The 22,402-nt window shown below is 39.6% G+C and overlaps 1 protein-coding gene across 6 annotated transcripts in view; it reads left to right on the forward strand.

Annotated features, from left to right (window-relative positions):
• Positions 1-2,721: 2,721 nt before the first annotated feature.
• CHD9 (chromodomain helicase DNA binding protein 9) overlaps positions 2,722-22,402 on the forward strand; it is an 87,592-nt gene continuing 67,911 nt past the window's right edge. For 2 of the 6 annotated variants that reach the window (XM_058845714.1, XM_058845712.1), the window contains exons 1-5: positions 2,722-2,982; positions 4,757-4,836; positions 10,979-11,056; positions 12,551-12,639; positions 18,142-19,744. In XM_058845714.1, the coding sequence (XP_058701697.1) occupies positions 18,308-19,744 (1,437 nt within the window). In that variant the 5' untranslated portion in view covers positions 2,722-2,982; positions 4,757-4,836; positions 10,979-11,056; positions 12,551-12,639; positions 18,142-18,307. Of the gene's footprint in view, positions 2,983-3,088; positions 3,163-4,756; positions 4,837-10,978; positions 11,057-12,550; positions 12,640-18,141; positions 19,745-22,402 lie in introns of those variants that run through there. The other 4 variants (XM_058845708.1, XM_058845710.1, XM_058845709.1 and 1 more) reach the window with 4 other exon arrangements.

Below are 22,402 nucleotides of genomic sequence, written 5' to 3' on the forward strand. Positions count from 1 at the left end.
TCTGAAACTTGGAACACCACAGGCAGCCTTTGTCCTCTGGATTCCCACAGGAGGACCAGACTGTTCTACACCACCACTGGACCTTCAGAGGAAAACTACACCCTTCTACAGGTTCATTGCTTCAACAAAATCATGTCTGTCACTCCAGGAGGACCGCAGCCACCACTTAATTGGACTGCTACCAACACCCTGACCAACAGTGTGTGTCAGGTCTCTGGCTCCGTCAGAGGGTTTATTCATACTACTGCATTTGCAATTTTCCTAGTAAAGAAATGTTATTCCTATTCCCATATCTTTTCCTGAGAGCCCCTTGATTTCAAGATTATAATAATTCAGAGGGGGGTGGGGTTTACATTTTTCCATTTCAAGGGAGGTTTCTGCCTTCCTTAGCAGACATCTGTCTTTTCAAACCAAGACAAAGGTACTGTAAAGTTAAAACATTGATGTAGCTTGCTTAAAGGCCTGTCTTCTAAACTAATGCTGAGTAAAAACCTACCTTATGCTTGTAGCTACAGAATCTCAGTAGAGAAACTAGAAATTCTGAAATCAATTAATGAATTATAGTATATAATTAAGCATATAAGATACATGACAAATCTGACAATATAATAACAAAATCTGCCTTAAATGCTATCCTAACCATAGAAGCAACAGGTTGGAGAGAATCAGTAGTATATCCCTAGTTCCCTGCTAGCAAGGAATGGAAGACTTAGGGTGAGATTTCTGACTGGCTCTGTGCCTGTAGTCCTCACAGCACTATACCCAATAACTCTGACTGGGAATTTTCTTGTATTCCTGGAATTCTTAATTTAGTCTTTAGGTCAGCTCACAAGAGTTACGTAACTGCTCACCTAAAGTGTTTTTTTCTTTTTTTTTTTTCTCTACTTATTTGTCACAGTTGATAAAGCTGTAGGCAAGACAAGGTTTCTCATTTCAGCCCTGCTAGAAACTCCCTCCTTGAGCTTTTTGCTCTGCTGTCCTGCTATAGGGAAATGAGTCCTGTAACAACTTTGTAGATTGACACTGCAAAAAAAAGAAGTTCTTTCAGATAATATTGAAGTGTTTGTGAAAAACCAAGTTGACTTTCTGGAATTTTTAAAAGTTTAATAAGGGGATAAAAAGGGACAATGTCCAGCACTGGGGTGTTTCTGGCTATAAGAACACACCGGCAGATTAAGACAGTGTTATTTATGTACTGCTACATTACTGAGGTGCATGCATATTCATGTGTTTCATACATTATTCAAACATTCTTGTGAGCTTTTTGATGTTTCAGGAACTCTTTTGCTTGGTTTTGCACTCTGATTTATTTGCACAACATCCTGTGGGTTAGGTCAATATATTTTATTTCTTCCTATGTTTCCATCCTATTGTTTCACACTCCCTGATAAGGAGTTAAATTCTTCTCCAGTGCTCTGGTTTGTGCCACTGTTATCCTATCACTTAGAGAGGTTGGTCAGCAAATGTGGAGGGAACATAATTGCCTTACACCATTCCCTTAGTTACACAGGAGCATTTTAATACTTCCTGTTTTGCTAAGGCCTATGATATAATACATTAATCACACCACTCATCTACAAGCTTTATGGTTCATACACAGATATAATATATTCATCACATTACTATTTTGACAAGCTATATGGTACAAAACTAATAGATTGTGCTACACTAATAAGCAGCTAAAAGGAGTTACAAATTGTACCATATCCAAATACTTATGATCAATAGCAACATGTAAATGCCAATACATAAATGCAAAAGCCAATATTATATTGCCATTTTTAATGTCTTTGGCAATGGTTACGTCTAAATTTTGATCTTGAAGTCAATACTTGTGGTTTAAAGCATTTCATTTTAATATGTTTGAAAAAATATTATGTAAAAGAAAAGGTTTATAGTTAACTTTGTTGGAACGTATGTGCCCTGTTAGCATGTTCAAGAAGTGTATTCCAAAGTGGCTTGATAACAGTGTACCTGAGGCTATACTCGTCCTGCCTGGTATCCACCTTTGCCTTTAACAGGTGGGAATTCCCCTTGCTCTCCCAGCAAGCCCTTGGCTTTCAATAGAAGACGTGGTGATGCCACCGCTGGGTCAGACGAACTGAGCTGCCAGCCCACGGGCTCTGCCTGGAGAGAGAGAGGGAGGGAGGGAGAGCCTTGGCTAACAAGCGTTATTTCCAGCGCCGGTGTCAAACGCGCCCCCGTGATTTCCTAGGGCGAAGGCGGCATTCCCGCTGCTGGGAGCGCTCCTCCGGAGGCACGGCCGGGGCGCCCAGAGCGGCTGCGTGAGCGCCTCGCCAAAACGCACCGGAGCGCCAAAGTTTCCCTTTCCCAGGGAAAATCCCCGCTCCCCCCACCTCCCGCCGCCGCCCGGGGCCTGCCCCGCATCCCGGTCCGGCCTCCGCCGGAGCCTCCGGAGTAACCGCGCCCGGGATTGGCTTCTCCCGGCGCAGGGGCCATATTGGATGTGCCCAGCCCGCCGCACGCGCCGCTCCATCGGCTCCGCGCCGCCCGCCCCCGCCCCGCCAGGGCCGCCCCTCCCGCGGGGGCTGCGGCGGGAGGGCGAAGGTGTCTCGGGAAGGAAATTCGCACGCTCCCGGGTCCCCTCTCCGCCCCCCGCGCATCCCCGCCCCGCGCACGCCCCTTCCCGCGCCCCGTCCCCGCTCCGCCCGCCTCTTCCTCCCCTCACGCCGCTCCCTCCCGAGCCGAGCCGCCGTGTCAGCGCGCGGCGGCGGCCCCCGCGCGGGCGGCCAATCAGCGCGGGGGTGACAAATATGCAAATGCGCCCCCCAGCCCGTCCCCGCGGGTTCGCTGGGGCCGCTGGGGTCGCGGCGCGGAGCGAGTGAAACTTCGCCCCCCTGCTCCCCCCGCGCGGGGCCCCTCCCGCGCAGCGCCCGCGGGGAGGAGCGGGGAGCGGCGCGGGGCCAGCGCCGAGCACCGCCCGCGCCGCCCGCACCGCCCGCCGGCCTGCGACACCGCACGGTGAGTGCCGCCCTCGTCCGCCGGCTCCCGGGGGGGGGGGACACGGGGGGAATCCCCGCGGGGGGGAGGGGAAGCCGCCGCGCCCGCCCGCGGCCGCCCCGGCGCGGAGCTGTCACAGGCGCGGGGCATCGCCGCCTCCTGCCGGGCAGCGGCGGCGGCTCCGTAATGGCGCACCGGGCGGTGAGTACGTGCAGAGGGACGGGCAGGCCGCGCTCCAGGTGCCGGAGACACCGGCCGGCCCCGCCGGCCCTGCCCGCCCCTGCTGCCGCCGGGGTCGGGGCGGCGCGGCCTGCTCGGCACCCGGGCTCTCCCCGCCGCCGCCCCCGCCCGCTTCCGCCCCTCGCCGACACCGCCGGGCGCGGGGCTCCACGCCGGCCCCTCGCACCTCGCTTGGCGGAGGTGGGAGGAGGAAGGGGGGCGGCGGCGAGGCGAGGCTTTTCCCGGGGGCGGCGCGGGTGGAGCGGGCAGGATGGAGGCGGCGGGGGCGCCCAGGGATGTGGTCCTCGCCACCCGCGGCCCCACCACGGTGCCCAGGGGTGGCCGGGGGTGGGGGCGAAGTTTGGGCCTTCTCGGGGTCGCGGGGTGGGGGAGATCCTGTGAACGTCCTGCCCTCCTACAGGTAAGAAGATGGCAGGGCGAGGGGAAGAGGGCTGGTCTCCTTAGGGAAGTCAGAGGAAAAGGCTGCATGTCCCTCTCCCCCACCAACGAGATGGCAGTGGGAGAAAAGGGTTGGGTGGAGGAAGGTAGGGAGGGCAAGAATGTCCCCGGCCACCTTGTGTCGTTTAGGAAGGGAGTGTGAGGCAGGGAGGGGATGCAGAGACTCCCAGGCAGAACAGTGGGCATGGCAGACCTGGCTTCTCAGCATACAAGATAATAGAGGTGGGTAGTGGGAGGAATTAAAATAATTTCCCAGGGCAAGCGAAGTAGTAAGAAAAATAGGAGCTGAGTTTGGCAGCCCACTGGCTTGGATTGACCACAGCAGGATCCGTGGAAGCAGGGGAAAAGGTGACAGGGGAGGGTTGACGCTGGGTGAGGCGTGTCTGGGAGATGGAGATGGGCATGCAGTCTGCTGTCCTTCTGTGGTGAGGAGAGCTGATGGTGCATGGCCACAGGTTCCCACTGCATGGGTGGAGACATAAAAGGGGATTTAGCTGTCAAAGTGCAGGGTTAGAATGGATAGACTGGTGTTTTCCAGGTAGGCGCTGCAAGCTGACCTCCTTCGGGGATGACAAGGAGAGGATTTTGAGGTAGATGGCACTGGTTGGATAGATGGCATGCATCTTTATTCCAGTGAAGTGGAGAAATTATCACATTTCCCACTGACGCTTAACACACTGAAAGGTTAAAGCCTTTTCATTCCTTCTTTACATACAGATTTTTGTGAACGAGGACAAAAACTAGGTGGAAAGGATTCTGAATGCTCTCATTTTGGCTGGATAGCTTTGACAACAAGGTTGATGCACACACTTTCAATTTGTAAGAAATGGTTTGCTCTCCTCACTGTTTCATCCTAAGTGCCTTGAATCTTTAGCAGCTGAGAACTTCCCTCAGTTCGTGAAAGCCATTTAACTTCATCAATGTGAGAAAATGCAGCAGCTTGGTCTCCCCCTCCATTATGTAGAAGAGAGCTGAACCCTTCAGTGTTACAATCCGTGCTCATGGGGGACAAAGTAACAATTTGTGTGACCGGATAGGGTTTCTAGTTCTCTTGTGTATTTTTTGAGACTTTAAGAAGTAGCCTTAAAAAATAACCCTCCTTTCTCTGGAGAACTAGGCTCCTCCTGAGAGCTCATTGCAACTGTTTTTAAACCTGGATCAGTCGACACCATGGAGTTCCCAGTTGGCAGGTGTGAGGTAAAAATAATTATTTCACCTTGTTTTATATGTAATCATTTGTGTGCAGTTATACATATGTTTATAATTCAAAGCAGAATATTAAGTCACTTTTGAGCAAAATCTGGATTTTTATCCTGTCTCTGAATTTTAATTGTTGCACAGATCAACTTTTTGTTAGTTTCACAAGGTAAATATTTTACAGTTAATAATTATTCCTATCTTAGACTTCGTGAACCGTTAAAGAAACAGTAGAAATTAATAGCTTTTGGGTTTACTAGTTTCTACACAGCCTCAACACCTCAAACCTATAACTGATAATGACTTTTTAATTCTTCCTGCATCTGTCAGATGAGGCTTCCAAAATGCCTTGGACTTCAATGCCCAGACTGTGTAAATGGAAGAGCAAAATTTAATATAATTTTTTTTTGTTGTTAACCAATTCAGGGATCAGTGTACCAGGCCCTTTGCCCATAACTCATGGGCACATGGAGAAGTTGGTGGGAAGCAAGGTAGGATGTGAACTTCAGGTGTCAGCAGCTCTGTGGTTAAGGGCCATTGTAGACTCTCTAACCTTAAAGTAAATGTGAAGGAGCTTTTTTCTTTCCCTGTTAGTGAGTAAGCTGCATCAATTTACTTTGCATTTATAAGATGACAAGGGCAGGCACCAAAGTAGTTACAGTGCATCTGTGCTGGTTTACTTTGTGCTAACTAGCTTATTTGTATTTAACCAAATTGTTCTATTTATACAACTTTGTGCTGCATTTCATGGTGAAACTATACTAATGCATAACACTCAGAATAAAGCTATCATTTTTACTGTAAAAGGAAGTGGAATTTGAAGTTTTAGGGTACTTCAAGAATTTTGAGGAGTCTCAGCACCTTACCATTTCACATGAGCTGCTCATGCTAAATGCTCCTGAAGATAAGTCCAAGAATTCAGTTATGCAAAAATATTGATGAAAGTAGAGTGTAGTTTTTAAAAAGTATTCTTATAGTGGTGTTATCTAATAGATGTATGACATGAACCACTACCGAGAGACTCCAGAGCCCCCAAACCAGACAATTTTCATTAGTTTCCTTTTGTGAGTGAGATAAGTTAATGATGCAGGCAGATTAAACCCAAAAGATTGGTATACTGCTTTAAAATTGCCTTTTTTTGAAACCTGTTAAGTAAGTACATGCACATTTGTTCTCACTTGGTTTATAGGGTTATTTCTAAGGTTTTTTTTTTTTTTAAATGTATTTTACAATAAAAATATTTCCTAGATTTATGATATATGTATCCTTCAGACACTTCAAAAATAAGCTGGACAATTATATATTTTATGGGTTCAGATTCCTTACAGTGCATTTTTTTCTTCTATATCAGTCTTGTAGAAAGAATTGCACAAATACCCGCATCATCATATTTCTTTAATAATTTTCATGCAGTTTAGGTTGGTGTCAAATGGCATATCCTATTCATCTCTGGATTGCAGTATTCTCTTTCTTTCCACCATTATATATGAACAGAATTCTCAGTAATGCCTGGTACTTGTGTTTGTATATCATCCAGCTGAAACGTGTGTGTTTAACTGAAGTCTGGTAGCCCATCACACACAGATTCTTTCCTAACCCTGATTTTGTCAATACTTTATATTCTTCCACTGACCTATCTAGAGTTGTTCTTTTAATGATCTTGGCTCTATCAAACCATGGAGCTGTGAGCTTAATGAAGACTTTGAAATCTCACACTTACTTGGGCTCCCATTCAATTTCCCAGTGCTCTTCCTGTAGTCAGAAGTGGCGCCTCAGGAATGTGGAGTATCCGAGTACACGGGACTTGGTGATCGAGAAACCAGCTGTTTATTTAGTCAAACTTCAAGAACTGATAGTTAACATTATTATATTGTTGAAGTATTCTCTTTCTCCTTCAGCAAAAAAAATTGATGTGCTAAGAAGTGATTATTTTGCTGATAAAACAGCAACTGAAAAATATTTGCAGCTTTTGCTTTGGCTGAAGGAGCAGTAAGATTCCCATATTTAATCTGACCAGTTCATAAACGTGAGAGTGAGCTGAAACACAACTTTCATATTTAGGGTAGTGCAGGGAGGAGAGATTGTTTTTAAGCAGTATTTTTTTTCTAGAAGTGCAATAAGAAAAAAGTATAATGTGATTTACAATGACCATGTTTTTGAGTAAGTGCAATGTTGAAAATTTTCAGAAGACCAATTCTAAAAAATTTTTAACAGTGTGAGTAATGAAGATTTATCTTGACTTCAGAAACAAGAGGACCTTAGGAGTACTTTCAAAATGTGTATGTAGTAGAATTCAGATGTATACTCTATTACGTCTTAGAGTTGAGCTGTAGTGATCAAGTAAAAGGCTACTTTAGGACACACCTTGGATCCAAGTTCCACTTTCAGTACTGACTTGACATTACATTCATTTTCTAAGCTGCAAGAAAAATGTTACAAGGTAGGAAGAATTTTTTTAGAAGTCAGAATTCAGCAGAAATTCATTGGTAATATATGGCATCTGTCAGCGAGCAGATGTGTTGAAATGTTCAACTTCATTCATACAGATTATCTAGGCACTGCCAAATATTAATGTCTTTAGGCTGGCAGTGTACATGCATTGTTCTCTTTGTAAGTGATATATTTTTGTTTAAATCGTAAATCAACAGCTAAAATTTGCAGGAAGAAGGAAAAATGTTCCCATCATTTTTCTGGAGACAAATAGCAATTTTGACTTTGTTCTTTATCTGAGTCATATTAGAAAATGTAACTCTGGTTACCAAATTGTTTCCGTCTGCAGTGTTTTCTTGGGCACTTTTCCCTGTGCCTCATGAGCAGTACTAAAAGGTTTGTTTGGTCTTTTATCCTGGTCACTGAAATTCAGGAATTCCTCCAAAATCTGTTCTGTAAATGGCCTTTGAAGAGAAATGGTTTTATTACACTTGATACTAAACACCCTAGTGAAGAAACTTCTAAGCTTCAGAAAGACTTTATTTGTGTAATGCAATGAAAGTCAGCCCATCTGATATTCCATATGTTATCAGAAATCCAAGAATTCAATACAATACATTTGTGTTTTCAATTACCCTGTAGGAAAGCTACTATAGTTATGGCTTCCACCTACATGAAAACCAGTGTTGGATAAGACAGTGGGCTTGAGTCCACGTAATATGTTGCTGGTTTCAACATGTAGTTCTTCAAATTATTTCTTTGCTAAACCTAAATTTAGCTTCAGAGACAGATTTTTAGGAAGTTTATAAGAATTAATTCATAAATACTCTTGACAAAGAGATGTGTATTTTCCTATTCAATGGTGGAAGTTTTTTAAAAGTCCATTTTAACTGTCAGACTCCTGTGACAGAGTATTGATGGCACAGTAAAAGTTGTCTGAAGTCTCTCTCTGTTGCAGGTGAATTCAGGAAGATGTCCTGACTGCTGCAAACCATGAGACAAGATGAGAAATGATACTTTGCTTGAGTTATTAGTTTTAATTGATCTCCTAATTTAAGAACAGTATACTGAACAAATTGTGAATTTCAGAGTGTCTTGCTTAACATGTGCCTGGGAGGAACTCTTTGGGAAACTTTCATATCAAATCTCCTTAGAAATACTTTAAAAAAAGAAACCCCACAAAACAAAACAAAAAAACTTGTATGCAGCCTCCCTCAGAATGGGGCAGACCTATGATAAAGATGAAACTTCATATGCTGGTAAATGTAATGTGGAGTGGGACGTCAGAACCTGTTTTGTTCAGTGAAATACTGGCATATCCTAATCTGGCAGTGTCAAGACTTGAAATTGTGCTCTTTTTTTTTCCTAGCGTAGATTTCTGTCAATGTCAAGCCTTCACAGCTGTCTGTACTCATCAGTCAGATCCATAGGCATCTGTAAAACAGGCACAATCTTTTGCATTGTTCTAGTTGGTACTTCCAGGTTATAAACTTGCAGTAGTTCACAAAAATGTCTGTCAGGGTAGAACATGGGAATTATTGGAAGATATTGTATTATCAGATTGTGAACTGAGAGAGGGCTGTGCTCTGAAGTCTTCTGTCTCTGATGTTTTCTTAAGGCCACATGTGAAAGTGAAAAGGGTTTTTTTCTGATTTTTAATGCAAATGTTTCTCTAAATCTTAAAATGGCCTAAATGTTTCTGAGGAAAAATACCAGACTTCAGAAACATATTTTGTAGATCTAATTTAAGGTGTAATGCTGAAATCAATGACAGTACAACAAAAAGCTGTAATGCTTACATCTGAAATCTCAGCAGCACCAGAGGATTTTCTTTTTAAACTTAAAAGGAAGTTTGTGTAGCTCTTTCTAGTGATGAGAAGTAAACTACAAACTATGAGTGCATTACACTGAGTATGTTACTATCTTTTGACAACTAAACTTCTAAAAGAGGCATTTGTATTTTGTACAGATACACTAAAAAGAAAAGAAGTTGGGTATAGTGGTATTCAAATAATAAAACATGGAAAGTTTTTGTTTTCAGTTTTAGAAACAGAAGGAAATCACTGAAGTCCTGAAATTTATGAGAATATCCACAGGTACACACACTTCAGTGAAACAAAATTGCATTATTTAATAGAAGTACTGGTTACTTATATGGATTCCTTCAGTAGTCTGGTGGCCAAATGCATTAACTTCTTAACAGCTATTTTCACTAAAATAAACTGACTTGGGGATAAACTTTGTTCTTTGCAGTAACGTATTCCAAACTCCTGGTATCTTTCCAGATTTCTATCAATAGCAGCAGATTGACATGTTGCCATTCTCTGTATTATTATTGTCCCTTTTTTGCAATTAACGTCTGCAGGATATAAATGACAAAATAGAAGGTATACTTACACTTCTGCTGTTTTAATGCAAAGTCTAATGTGTTTGTTAAACAAACAAGAGGAGGGGTTAAAACTAAATTGAGAGACTCTATGCTGAAGCAGCAGATGCACACCTACATGTTTTGTCGTGCAGGTGTGCTTTGAGGGCAATAACCTTTGGCAGAAAGGTGAAGAAGGTAGTTGAAAATAATAATGTCTTCAATTGGTGCTGTTAAATTTTCTAAAGATATTTCCCAAGCCTGAAGAGATAAAAGCACACAAGGATGCTGTGCAAAACTAAACTGTTTTATTAAAATTTACATGATGTTTTAAAATTAAAAATTTGGGTAGCTATTCTCATCCAGTTGAAGTTGTTTCCTGTTAGAAAATGCATATAAAAATCTGTGGTTTAGTGTCCAAAATAAGAACCACAGAATCGCAGAATGGGTCAGGTTGGAAGGGACCATAGCGGGTCACCTGGTCCAACCTCCCTGCTCAAACAGAATTACCCAGAGCACAGGGCACTGGGTTGTGTCCAGACAGCTCTGGAATGTCCCCAGTGAGGGAGACTCCACATCCTCTGCCCAGTCTGTTCAGTGCTCACAGCAAAGTCCTTGCTCATGTCCAGGTGGAGCTTCCTGGGCATCCTTCCTGCCCCTTCCTCTTGTCCCATTGCTGGGTACCAGGAGCAGAGCCTGGTCCATCCTCTGACACCTCCTGCAGATATTCAGAGAAACAGCCAAAATACTGTCTTTACTTTTTTTTTGCGAATAAGAGTAATACTTTAGAAATTCATCAAGAAACCCAAGGAAATTGTGTGTACTTAGGGAAATGTATATTTTTAATATCTTTTGAAGATACTGTATTAGTTGGACTGTGAAAGATATTTGTTTTTGAACTTTCTAAGTTGAGTATGGATCTAGGCATGCTTAAAACAAATGTAGTTCTGGTTCTACTTAATAAAATGTAACTTTTACTGTATATGAGTTAATTTTACTAATTCAAGATTTGAAAGCAAGGATTAAGACCTTCTCCCAAATAATGGATCTTTACAGAATAATTTTTTTAACATATCCCACTTACCAGATACATATATTCATATATATATGTGTTTAAAATTTCACATTCAGTATAGCTTATGTGAAAATCTGTGGAGGTAGATCCCATGTTGGAGGTTAAAAAAAGGTCTGTGTTCCTTTTGTGTGGATTTCTGTTTGGCACTTCACATAATCCTCAGTGAATCTTCTGCTGTCAAAAGTATTTTTTGTATTTCACATTTAGAAAAATGTATCGCAGACCAGGTGAATGTATATCAAGTTATGTTTTTGTTCTTCCTTTCAATGTAGGGTTTTTCAAACTTTTAAGTATTCCAAAATTGTCTCCATATTGGAAGCTGTTCAAGCAAGTGGACACTGTTCTAAAGAGTAAGAAACATCTTTTTTTCTCTTTATTTTGAGGATTCAAGAACAATCCAGTAGAGGAAGGATACACAGCTCTTTTGGATAGTCAAGAAGTTAAGATAGCATTAGTGTTATATGGTAGATACAGGTGAATTAGGTTTCGTTTTTTACTCTTGAACTCTTACAGGTAGAATAAATTACTTGATTATTGATTTTTTCAAATAATAAATTTTTGAATGCCATTATTCAATTAGTATGTTATATATTGTAAAATATTTATACTTTAACTTTATTTAGCCAACAAGGGACTTTCAAATAAGCAGAGATTGACAAAAAAAAAATAATGTTATATAGGACCTAACAGTTAAATAGTTTCAAACTCCATTTTAATTTCTGGATGTGAAAAGGACTTGTGAATGACAGGAGCTCTATTTGTATGATGAGATTTCCAGTACAGAAAAAGGAAACATCTAGAGCAAATTTTCTGTCTGTTTTGATACAAAATTAATATCAGCTCACATAAATGGTAAACAAAGATAAAGATATTTTAGCAGCTTTCCCCATGGTATGTGTTGGGTACATGCTTATCTCATATGAATTTTAGAAAAATACCTCTCTGCTTTAAGTGTCCATATTATTGCAGAACAGAGACATTTTAGTTTAGCAACCTTAGAAAAAGTCTTGGGAAGTTACTGAATAATAGAAGGAGAAGAACTGTACTAATAACTGTTAACTGCATTAACAGTTCTGCAGAAGTGTTTAAGTTTGGCATCCCCAAACTGTATTTGGAAGAGAGGAATCTTTGTGTCGGAATTGGAGTGCCTTGGACACAATTATCATATTTTTGAAATGGAAAAACACACTGGTGTAGAATATCAGTTCATATACAAACTTTGTCTTTCAATGTTAGAAGGTAGTTTTGTGTGCTTTGAGGCTTTTACACAGTGGCCCTAGAACCCCCCATGTACATTTTCCCTTAAAGTTTGTAATGTTTTGAAGCCTGTCTTAAATTAAAAGAGAACCTCTTGAAATTGAGCTCCTCACCTACTGCCAAGGCAAGGAACAGGATAAAACTGTCATGCAGGTATTCTGTCCCCGAAAGGCAGTGTCAGTTCCCATTGAAGTCCACTGTCAGTGTGAAACAGCTCACTGCTGTTAAAAGATATGTTCAGGGCTTCTCAGACTGACAGGTTTAAAACCTAACTCCAGACTTTGCTTTTTTGTTTTTTGGGTACTTGCATCCTGTCTTAAAGTTAACCTCAACCTCTTGGTATTGTGGCACAAACTACCCTTCATCCTGTGGGGTTTGTAGACGGGTTATTTTTAGTAGTCCTACAAAATGAATATGTACCTATTTATCAGATACTTAAAAAATTATAGCTACTACTGATTGTGTTTTAATTCTGGTGTTCTTGGTTTTGTGGTATCTAGAGAGTTTTTGAGATTCAGGTATTGCATTTGAATGTACACTCCTGAAGCTGGTTATTGTGTGACTTATTTAACATGCTTAATTTTCAGGTCTCTGATGATGAGGTATCCATCTGGATTTAAAGCACATCTCTGAGCTTCTTAATTCTTCATTAAAGAGATGTGTTCTATATTCATGGGTAAGAATATTTTTTGTTTTCACTTGGGCCATTTTCTTAATTATCTTGTGATATATTTTTAATTTAAAAGATTTCAGCAACTTATTTTTTGTCTTAAAGGTTTATCAGACACTTTTACAGTGTAGGATTCATTTGGTGCCTGTGCTTGCTCTTAACTTTGCTAATAAACTTTGGAATTCAAATGTCTAAATGTTAATGCTATAATTAAATCACTAACTCTTCGTATTACAGACAGAGAAACAGTGGTATATAGGTAAAGAATGTATAAATTGGTCTGTGATTGGAAAGTAATTTTCTGATACCTATACAGTTCTATGGGCTTTAACTGTGCATTTTGCCATATATCTTTTGAATTTGGAGTTTTGGAAAGAAAGTGATTCTAGCTTGGAATGCAACCAAAGCAAAGGGTCTGAATTTTGTGCAAAACAAACAACAACACTTCTTCTCAATAACATAAACCTTACTTAGTCTGAAGAAACTTTGTGGTATTACACACACCTGCACTTCAAAATGATAGGGGAAAAAAAAACCAACCAAAAAAGCTTCTATAGAAAATATGATTTTTCAAAAAGCTACTGGTATTTTTAATTTTTGTAGGTCTCTGAAGAAAACAGCGAGTTTAAGCTATGTCTACTTCATACATTACAGAAATAGTTATTATGTCTTCTCTCCATATATTAAGTACAGGTTGCTGAAATATCATTTTGAGGCTTCATAAATTTATCCTGAGTTAAAAATTAATGTTAACATGGATCTCTTAATGAAGTAGTCTAAGTATTGCTGTGGGGCTTTTTGATACCATGTTGTTTTATCCAGAGTTCTGTGATATTCTTTCTCTTTGGGCTGGTTTTGCTCTATTCAGCTTAAGAAAAGCTGTTCTTATTAAGGAAGTTGTCTCATTCACAGTGAAGGCAGACAAGGTTGAGAATAGTAGAAATTTGCCTTCAGTTTCACTGGAAGATGGATTTTCTTCCCAAATAAAATCTTGTTTGTATTGTTGGCTGACTTGAAGTTCCACGATCAACCTCAACAAATAGATAGCTACTGATGTCCTTTTTTTTTTCTTATTCACATGTGTTATATTATTTCCCAGAGGCTATTTGCACGAAAGGAGGAGAGGTGGAGGAAGGGAGTTTGGCATATCTAGGGAGTAGAGGAGGGGAAACAGTTACATGGGGTGTTTGGTGCAAGCAGGATCAGTGTAGGTATGGTAACAGACTGCTGTCATCAGCCTGACAAGCACACACAGGCCACTGTGCTCCAGTTCTTTGCTCTTACTTGGAGCTGGAACTGTAGCCATGGACTAGAACTCAGTTCTGAGAATTTAGTTTAAGCCCATATGTTTCAAATCTTCATAGTCTTCAAATTAAAATTCAAGGTACTTGAGTGATCTTTTGAGTATTTAGCAGATGTCTGTGAACTCTGTAGCAGAAAGAGAATTCTAAACAAAACCAGTATGTTGAGGGTATGATTTTACTAAAGGGATAGCTCATTACTCAAAAATAATTAGAAATGCACACCAGTTAAAAGTAATTTTAATCTAACGCATATGTATATATATAATTGGATGTAGGGGTTTTTATTTGGGTTACCCAACCAAGTTTTATCCAAATTTTAGTGATAACAATAAGAAAATGCACCTTTTCAATCCAGATTTGGCTAAAGATACCATGGTACTCTAGTACAAACAGTCCTTTCTGTTAGGGAATAAAAGAGTTTCTATCTACTAAATGTTCTTTTTGAGTCTTCTATATTACTGGGATTTTGAGGAAATGATGCCCCTCTATGCCTTTTAAATTTTACATGTACATTGATCTTTAAATCTATGATAGAATATAATTTATATTGGCACATCAGCAGGAAGTAACTTCTGTGTTATTTAATTAACTCAGCTTTTTTGAACTTAGCCAAAGCTTTAGTTAAAATCTGACAAGTAATGATAGTGTAATTGTCTTTTAAATTGGGAATGGAATGTCTCATTTCTAAATATTGTGCAGAAGTGATCAGTTTTTTGAGTATCTGGGTTTTACCATGCACCTCTTTTGATGTCGTATTCCATCTGCTAATAGATGGGCAAATCACAGCAAGCCACAAAGCTCTCATGCCGTTGCATGTTACATAGAATTCAGCAAAATATAATTTTTTTCAGTCTCTAGCAGACTTCTTGTTTGTTATGCCTGGTTGCATTGCTTCCCTAAAAAATCCCCAAAACGAAACCCTTTACAAATATATAATGTGAAACTCTTCCCTAACTATGACTCTTTGAGTCCTTTTGCCATAGTCTGGATTTCTGTTATGCTATGCTTTTATGACTTAATTCCTTGTGGTTGATAACTTGTGCCTAGCTTCTCTCTGAGCTGGCTTCTGTTATTTTTTTGAATAGCCATGGTTTCAACTTCTTTTGAGAAAAATGGCCACCAAAGTCACTGATTTCTCTTACCTTTGATATTGTCACACATCAGTCATGTGAAGCAGTGCTACCTCGTGTATCAAAGTTTGAAAGTGTGGATATCATGGTAATGTGCTTAAGCTCCACTGGATTTATTTGCTTATAACTAGAGTAGGTTGTTTTCTGTTGTCACTTCAGCAAAAGTAGTCAAAAATGCCATGAAATAAATATAGAATGAAATAAAACACATCAGAATTTTTTTTATATTCCTTTTACTGCTACCCCCACTACATGTTTTCAGAGAGAAATTTGATATCTGTTCCCTTATGTTTTTGTATGAGTTCAGGATTTTGATGTATTCTGCAAAATAGATCTTGTTTTCCTTTTCTTCTGGTATAAGAAAGACATGAAGTTTCCTTGAAGACTATAGGTAGAAGTACTTCCCTGGTCAAAATTCAAATTCTCTTTTCAACAGACCTGTGTTCAAGCTATTTATAGTGATATTCTTTCCAAAAGAGGTTTGGGTGGTTGGTTGGTGGGGTTATTTTGGGTTTTTTTTTCATCACTTCACAATCTCCACTTTACATAGAAGCTTTCTTCATAATAAATTTATGTTGGTCTAATTAGCTGGGAGAGGTTTCTTGTGTATCCAGCCTTCAGATTTCTCAGTTTGGAAATTCATCTATGCTATCCAGCTTGCTTGGATCCTTGAAGTGAAGCTGACATTGTCAGGTTATATTTCCTATTTATACCTGCTAAGATTTATTTTTGTTATAAAACTTTTCCATTTTAAAAGGACAGTTCATGTTATTTGTTCATTACTTCCTCTTGTTTTCCTTATATTGAAAAGAAGTAGGAAAAAAAAAGATGGTAAGTGTTTCTTGGTTTCTTTTTAAGCCAATAAGTAAATTTCTGTGAGGCCAGCTCTGAGTGTGCTGCTGTAATTCCAGCTGTTCTGCAGTCTTTTCTCAATTTCCTTACTGTAAAGGGACACAGTCAGTAAAACATGAAGAGATTGTGTGGTGTATGTGGCTTTTAATATAGGGTTCTTTTAGTCCTGTTGAGTAGTTCTAGGCTTCTGTAGTAAAGAACATGCATACTAGTTAATGACTGTACATCCTTGGGATCTATATTGCTAAAGATGGAAGAAATAGCTCTTTTTTTCCCCTCTGTTTTTTTGAGTTAGCAAAAATTGATCAGACTCAGTATGTAAACTTACTGATACAGCTTCAAATTTGAGATTTTTATCAGTAATCTTTGGTAGCCTGGAACATAACATTTTACCCATGGCTACCATAATTTCCATTTTATCTTTCCTCAGGTGGGGTTTCTTGAATTACATTGTTCTGTGTCTACGATGTTTTTTCCTTGTACTTAATCTGAATTGGTTTTCTTCTGAGCTAAAATAGCTCTCTCCTGACTTATCTTTTGTGTTGAGATAAACTAGAATGAGATATCATTATATTAGCTATGTTATAACCCATGCCAAACCTACCTGGATTCTGTGGTTGTTTGTCATCTATTGGAGGGAGTTCCATACTGGGAAAGCCATCATTAGTTCTTTCTAATCGTAAGTAGACAACGTAATCAGTGTTAGAAGATAATGAGGTCTAATTTATATTAATGATTTATTGGGACTTTAGGAATCCCAGCTTTAAGCAGTAATTTACACATGTATAATCTGGGATCCAGAGTAGCTTTGCTAAGTTGTCATCTCCCTAAGCTTTTGTCACTTGTTTTTTATCATGCTTGTTCTCCTCACCGACACTCACACCAATACATACCCGACCAGTGTCTCTCAGGATGATACAGGATCCATCTGTCCTTTCTCTATACACACCAGAAGTCTCATATACTCAAATCCTAAAGGAGGTTTGTGAATTTAAGTCTGGCTTTATTCTGACTATGGTCACACCACCCCCAGTGGCCTAGGAGTATATATAGGATGGGTTTTTTATCAGCTTGCCAAGAAGTACTTCGGGCTTAGTAGGTTCAGCATGAACCTCTTCCATCAGAGAATGTTTTGGATTTACAGGGGGTTCATTCCTGGAAGGGCCCTCTACTCATTCTTAGGAAAATTAATTAATGAGAAATTGCAATTGAAGGTGAGCTTTAATAGGAGTGTCAGGAATTACAACTTCTGGCTGTTTTTCTTCCCTTTTCTTTTTTTCTTTTTTTTTTTTTTTCTCCTTTAATTAGACATATGTATTGACAGGATAAAGGAATGATTATTCTGTGAAGGTGCTAATTTAAAGTGACTGCTTCCCTATTCTACAGGGTTACCAGTTATTTGGGGAGGTACATTATGACAGACACACATTTTAAGTCATTTCCCATTCTGTTTGATTACAGTAAAAATGTGGAAGTTTTTAGGCTAAAGTTAAATTAACCATGCTTTTCAACTCTCCTTAAATCCCTCACTGAAAATCAATTAATTGGTGATCACTCAATGATACTATGAATAAATAGTTTCAAATGTTTCAAAACTAGATGTGCAAACTTCTTTGAACCAAAGCTTGTTCTTTTTGTGTTTTCTTTGTATCATTGTATTCATTCCTTCTAAGAAGTCTTACCTCATAAGTGCGATAAAACATTTTCTCAGGAACTTGCATAATGCAATTTAAATAGAAGAAACAAAGGATCTCAGTTTTTCCTAATGAAATTCAACTTTTGACTTAAATGAAATACCTTTTCAAGCTTTTTTGTGTAAACATACAGAATTATTACATACATCTTACATGGTATATGATTTTTATTGCTATAAACAAATCCTAATCCTGGAGCACTAAAACCCACTAAAAAACTGCAAGCACTAAAACTGGTGCAATTTGTAGTTTTAATGAATATGACCAAGGAGAATCTATAATTGTGCTCTGAGTGAATAAAACAAATGAAACCATTACATTTAAAATATATTTTTATAAGGGACAAAAATTATAAACCCTGCACAGGGCATTGAGTATAAGCAAAAATAACTTACTTGATTTGTGGTTTAGCTAAAGTTATGAACGAAGTATCAAATACCCTTAGAAATGTTGGGAAAGAAGGATGAGGACAGTCATTAAATTAAAATTTTCCTTTTTTTTTTCCCACCCCTCACTCCTCTCCTTCAGGATGCTTTAACACCTGAAGACAAATGTTTCGTCAGAAGCACTAATGGCTGTTGGCATGCCTTGGATAAGGTGGTGACCGCTGGATGTCATTTGTTTCTGTTCACTGCAGAGAGACAAAATTGACTCCATTTGGAGTTGAGAGCAAAAGCAGAACAGACCTCTCAAGATGACTGATCCTATGATGGATTTTTTTGATGATGCCAATCTTTTTAGTGAGACCTTAGAAGGTTTGTCAGATGATGCCTTTGTTCAACCTGGACCTGTTTCACTTGTTGATGAATTGAATTTGGGTGCAGAATTTGAACCTTTGCACATAGACTCACTGAACCATGTGCAAGATGCTCAAAATCAACAAAAGATGAGTGAGTTTGATCAGCTGAATCAGTATGATTCACTGAAGCTTCACTCAGTAAATCAGTCTTTTAATAGCTCAGCTGACAATGTCTTATCACCACACTCTCAATTCAATTGTTCACCAGTTCATCCGCAAAACCAGTCCAATGGGATGTTTCCAGATGTGGCTGATGGTAGTCCTATGTGGGGTCATCAAACTGCCACAACTGTTTCAAATCAAAATGGGTCCCCTTTTCACCAAGGACATTCTCAGTCTATGCAGCAAAACAAAAGCTTTGTAGCACACCATGACTTTGCCTTATTTCAGGCTAATGAACCACAGCATCAGTGTGCCTCACTACGGCCGCAGCAGAGCAGGAACAACACGGGGCAGGATGCTCTGAGTCAGCCAAAAGACTTCATGGAAGTTAACGTGTCTACTTCCCTCAGAGTCAGTGTTAACCACCCACCTTCAGTTTCTAATCCATCGACTTCACAGCAGCCTCTGTCCGTTCAACAGTTTTCTCAAAATGCAAGTGCTTCAATACATTTTTGTGGGAATCAAGAAGGAAATTTTGATGGACAGTCCCCAACTATTACTCCATGTTCTGTCAGTAATAGTCAACAATTTTCATCTCCGTATTCCTACTCTAATAACCGCATTTCTCCTACCAGCCTTCTTCAGCCTACAACAGCTCTTTCTACTAGCCAGCAGACACACTCTATCTCTGATTTCACTGGAAGCGATGCCTTTACATCTCAAACAGGGACCAAGCAAGAAACAACTGAGCACATGTTGAATCCTAATACACCTTTGAATTCAAGTACTTTTCAAATGTTGCATTCTGCGCATCCTCAGGGCAACTTTAGTAGTTCAAAACTCTCTCCTGTGAATATTAATTTTTCAGCTTCCACTAGTTCTGCTTCTCAGATAAGCCATTTCACCGACCCTATTGAAAGCAATGGTTTTACATCTTTAGATGATAACTTACTTCATCAAGTGGAGACTCACAGTGAACCATTCACAGGACTTGACCCGGATGACCTCCTGCAGGAAGACCTTCTGCCACAGTTCGATGACTCTACATTTGTTCAGGATAGCACAAGCCATGTTTTAGAGCATGACCTAGAACACCACATAACCCCACAGCAAGTGACACCGTCATCTGAACTTGTTCGGGCACCGGCTCAAACTCAGATCCATGCTTGGCATTCTTCAGTTTCTAATCAGCACCTGCAAGGCAGAAGTCGTGCAACCTTACAAGGACAGGTATGTAGGGATCTGGGGAGGGGGGCTTTGAACTGTCTGATTTGGTTGATCGTGAAGTGAAATTAATAATGACTGGTGCTTGAGTCAAAGCATGATAACTGAAGTCTCTGAGCTGTTATTTGACCCTGAAGAAGTCTAGTTTAGGAGGAAAAAAGTCCAGTTGATGCGGACATTGCATTCTCCTGTTGTTTTCCTACCACTGCAGAAAGCAAGACTACATATTCTTATTCAGATTAAATTGTTTTGCTCCTTCTGCTGCTTGTATTTCTGAAGTACAGCAGAAAATATTTATTGATTTATGATTTTGGTGCAAATGTAATGGCTTGTTGTCTTGAAAAGTACTTAGAGAAACATGTTTTTAAGACTTATGGTAAGGTTTGTGTGGCTGATTTCCTGCAAGAATTGCAGTGGTTATATTGCTGCTCTGTCCTTTGCTTTGTGTCTTTGTGCTCATGCTCATTGCCTAAAAATACACACTTATTATTCTTGTTTTTGATGTGATCAATAATAATAGGAAACATATAAAAAGCTGTGTGTATGTTGGATTTTGTTACTTTTGGCTAAACCAAAACACTCAGCAGTTGTTTTAGTACAATGTGCACATCTACTGCAAGTATTTGAGTCCTCCATGAGGTGGACAAGATGACATAAAAATTGTTTTCTGATTTTCAATCTGTGCATTTCAAAACAAGCAACTCTGACATCAAACATGTACATTTAAAGCAGATGGCTTTAAAAAGGTTTTACTAACTGTTACTTCTGTATTCTTGCTACCAATATTCTCTCTACCTGTGAATATAGAATGCTGTCTTTCTGGGAAAAAAAAAAAACAAACTATGGGAAAGGCAAGTACCTTATCTACTGACTATTGCTTCTATTTAGTTTGTATGACACAGGCCTGTGAAGGAACCAATGTAGCATTTTTCTTTAACCCCGTTAATTTTAGATCATTAGTGTACAGATAAGGGCTTAACACGCTTAATCTTTCGTCTTGGTTCAGTAGATTGCTTCTCCATTACAACTTCTGCTTATGTTTATGGAGCGTGTAATTGTCAATTCCTACCAGTGAAACTCCTTCTATGAACTGTGGTGTGATGTTCATGGGACACGGATATCCAGCAGTGCGGTTGAGATGAGCTTGATTAAGCGAATGATACAGTAGATGCAATCTGTTGCTTTTGATAAACATTTCCTTTCTTTCCCCTTCCCTGCCTCAAAAAAAAGAGGGTGCACCCAAGTAGCCACTCTTGTCAGAGGTGTCTGTAGCCTCCAGGGTCCAGCAGCTCTCAGGGGAAGGTGGTCCCGTTGGGGTGTGTGAGCAGTCCTGCCGTGGGACCAGCACGAAGGGTTGGGAACGGGGGTGTGGAGGCTCTTGGGCTCCCTGAGCATACTTGGGGTGAAGGGTGAAGAGGAAATGGATTCCAGGAAACCTGGGGGTGGTGAGAAACCCAGGGATTAGTATCATTTTTGAGGAGCATGTGGGATATAAGCCGGGCAATGAAAAGCAGGTCTAATAAAACTTTCTGGTGCTGTGACTTTTGTGTTGTATTTGTCAGAACCTTTTCAGACTTGCTTCAATCTCATTGACATGAGTTTTAGCACTTCGCTTTGTAACAAGGAGTAGAGGGAAAGTTCTGAGATCTGCAGAGTGCCTTTAAAGTTTAGGGGTTTGGTTTTGTTTTTATTGTGGTGTGAAAACAAAGCAACTTTGCAGTATTTAAAATTTTAATGTTTTTCCTCTTTGAAATGAAACTGCCAGAAACCAGACAGTTCTAAACTGCTTGGTTTTGTTTTTATTATTTTGGGGTATGCAATCAATTGTATAAATTGGATTCTAACCTTGAGTTTATCTGGTCAGACAGATGTTTAATGTTCCCTTCAGAAACTAGTTGTGAACTGGTAGCTATCAAATTCTTGAGGAATGTACAGATGGGGGATTGACAGAAGCAACAATGTAGAAGCCTCTAAATCAGTGGAGTATGTAGTATGAATAGTAATGGAAAAGTACGGCAATTACTGAAGTGTTACAGATCTGTCTCTTGACTGACTACAATTCTAACAGAGGCTTTAGTTGTAATTCTCACTTCTATTCTTTGATCTCATTTTAGAATTTCAAGTTCAAGATGAGTTGGTTCTATTAGAGCTTTTACAAATGTGTTCCGTTTAACCAAAGAGAAAATGGTGTAGGGTAAAGGGAGAAGGAATTTTGATCTTCCTGAAGCTGGCTGGCTTTAGGTAGGAGTCAGTTGGGAAGAGATTTTTGACAAGTTTCATATGTAGTAGTTAAGGTGAGCTTTTAATTTTTTAACAATACAGTGTTTCATACTGGCTTTAGTACATATTGAGGAAACAATTACTAGTGAATTTAGGGGTTTTTTTCAACAGTTTGAGTTGGATAATGATTGACGTTTTCTCAGAATATTTTATGAAATAGTTAATGAACTATAGATATTGGAATAGATCCAATATTAGACAACCAAAGTTCTTTAACTGTCGTTAGACTGAAGTTATTTAAATTAAGGAATAACATTAAATACTTGTTTCAGTATTTGAGAGCAAGCATACTCATAACATTTTTACTTGTATGGTTATTCTTTTGATGGAAATTAATTTAACAATTAATACAATCTGTTCGGTGTAATAATGCTGCAGAATTAA

Source organism: Poecile atricapillus, chromosome 10 (assembly GCF_030490865.1).
Source record: "Poecile atricapillus isolate bPoeAtr1 chromosome 10, bPoeAtr1.hap1, whole genome shotgun sequence".
In the NCBI taxonomy this organism is placed as follows: Eukaryota; Metazoa; Chordata; class Aves; order Passeriformes; family Paridae; genus Poecile; species Poecile atricapillus.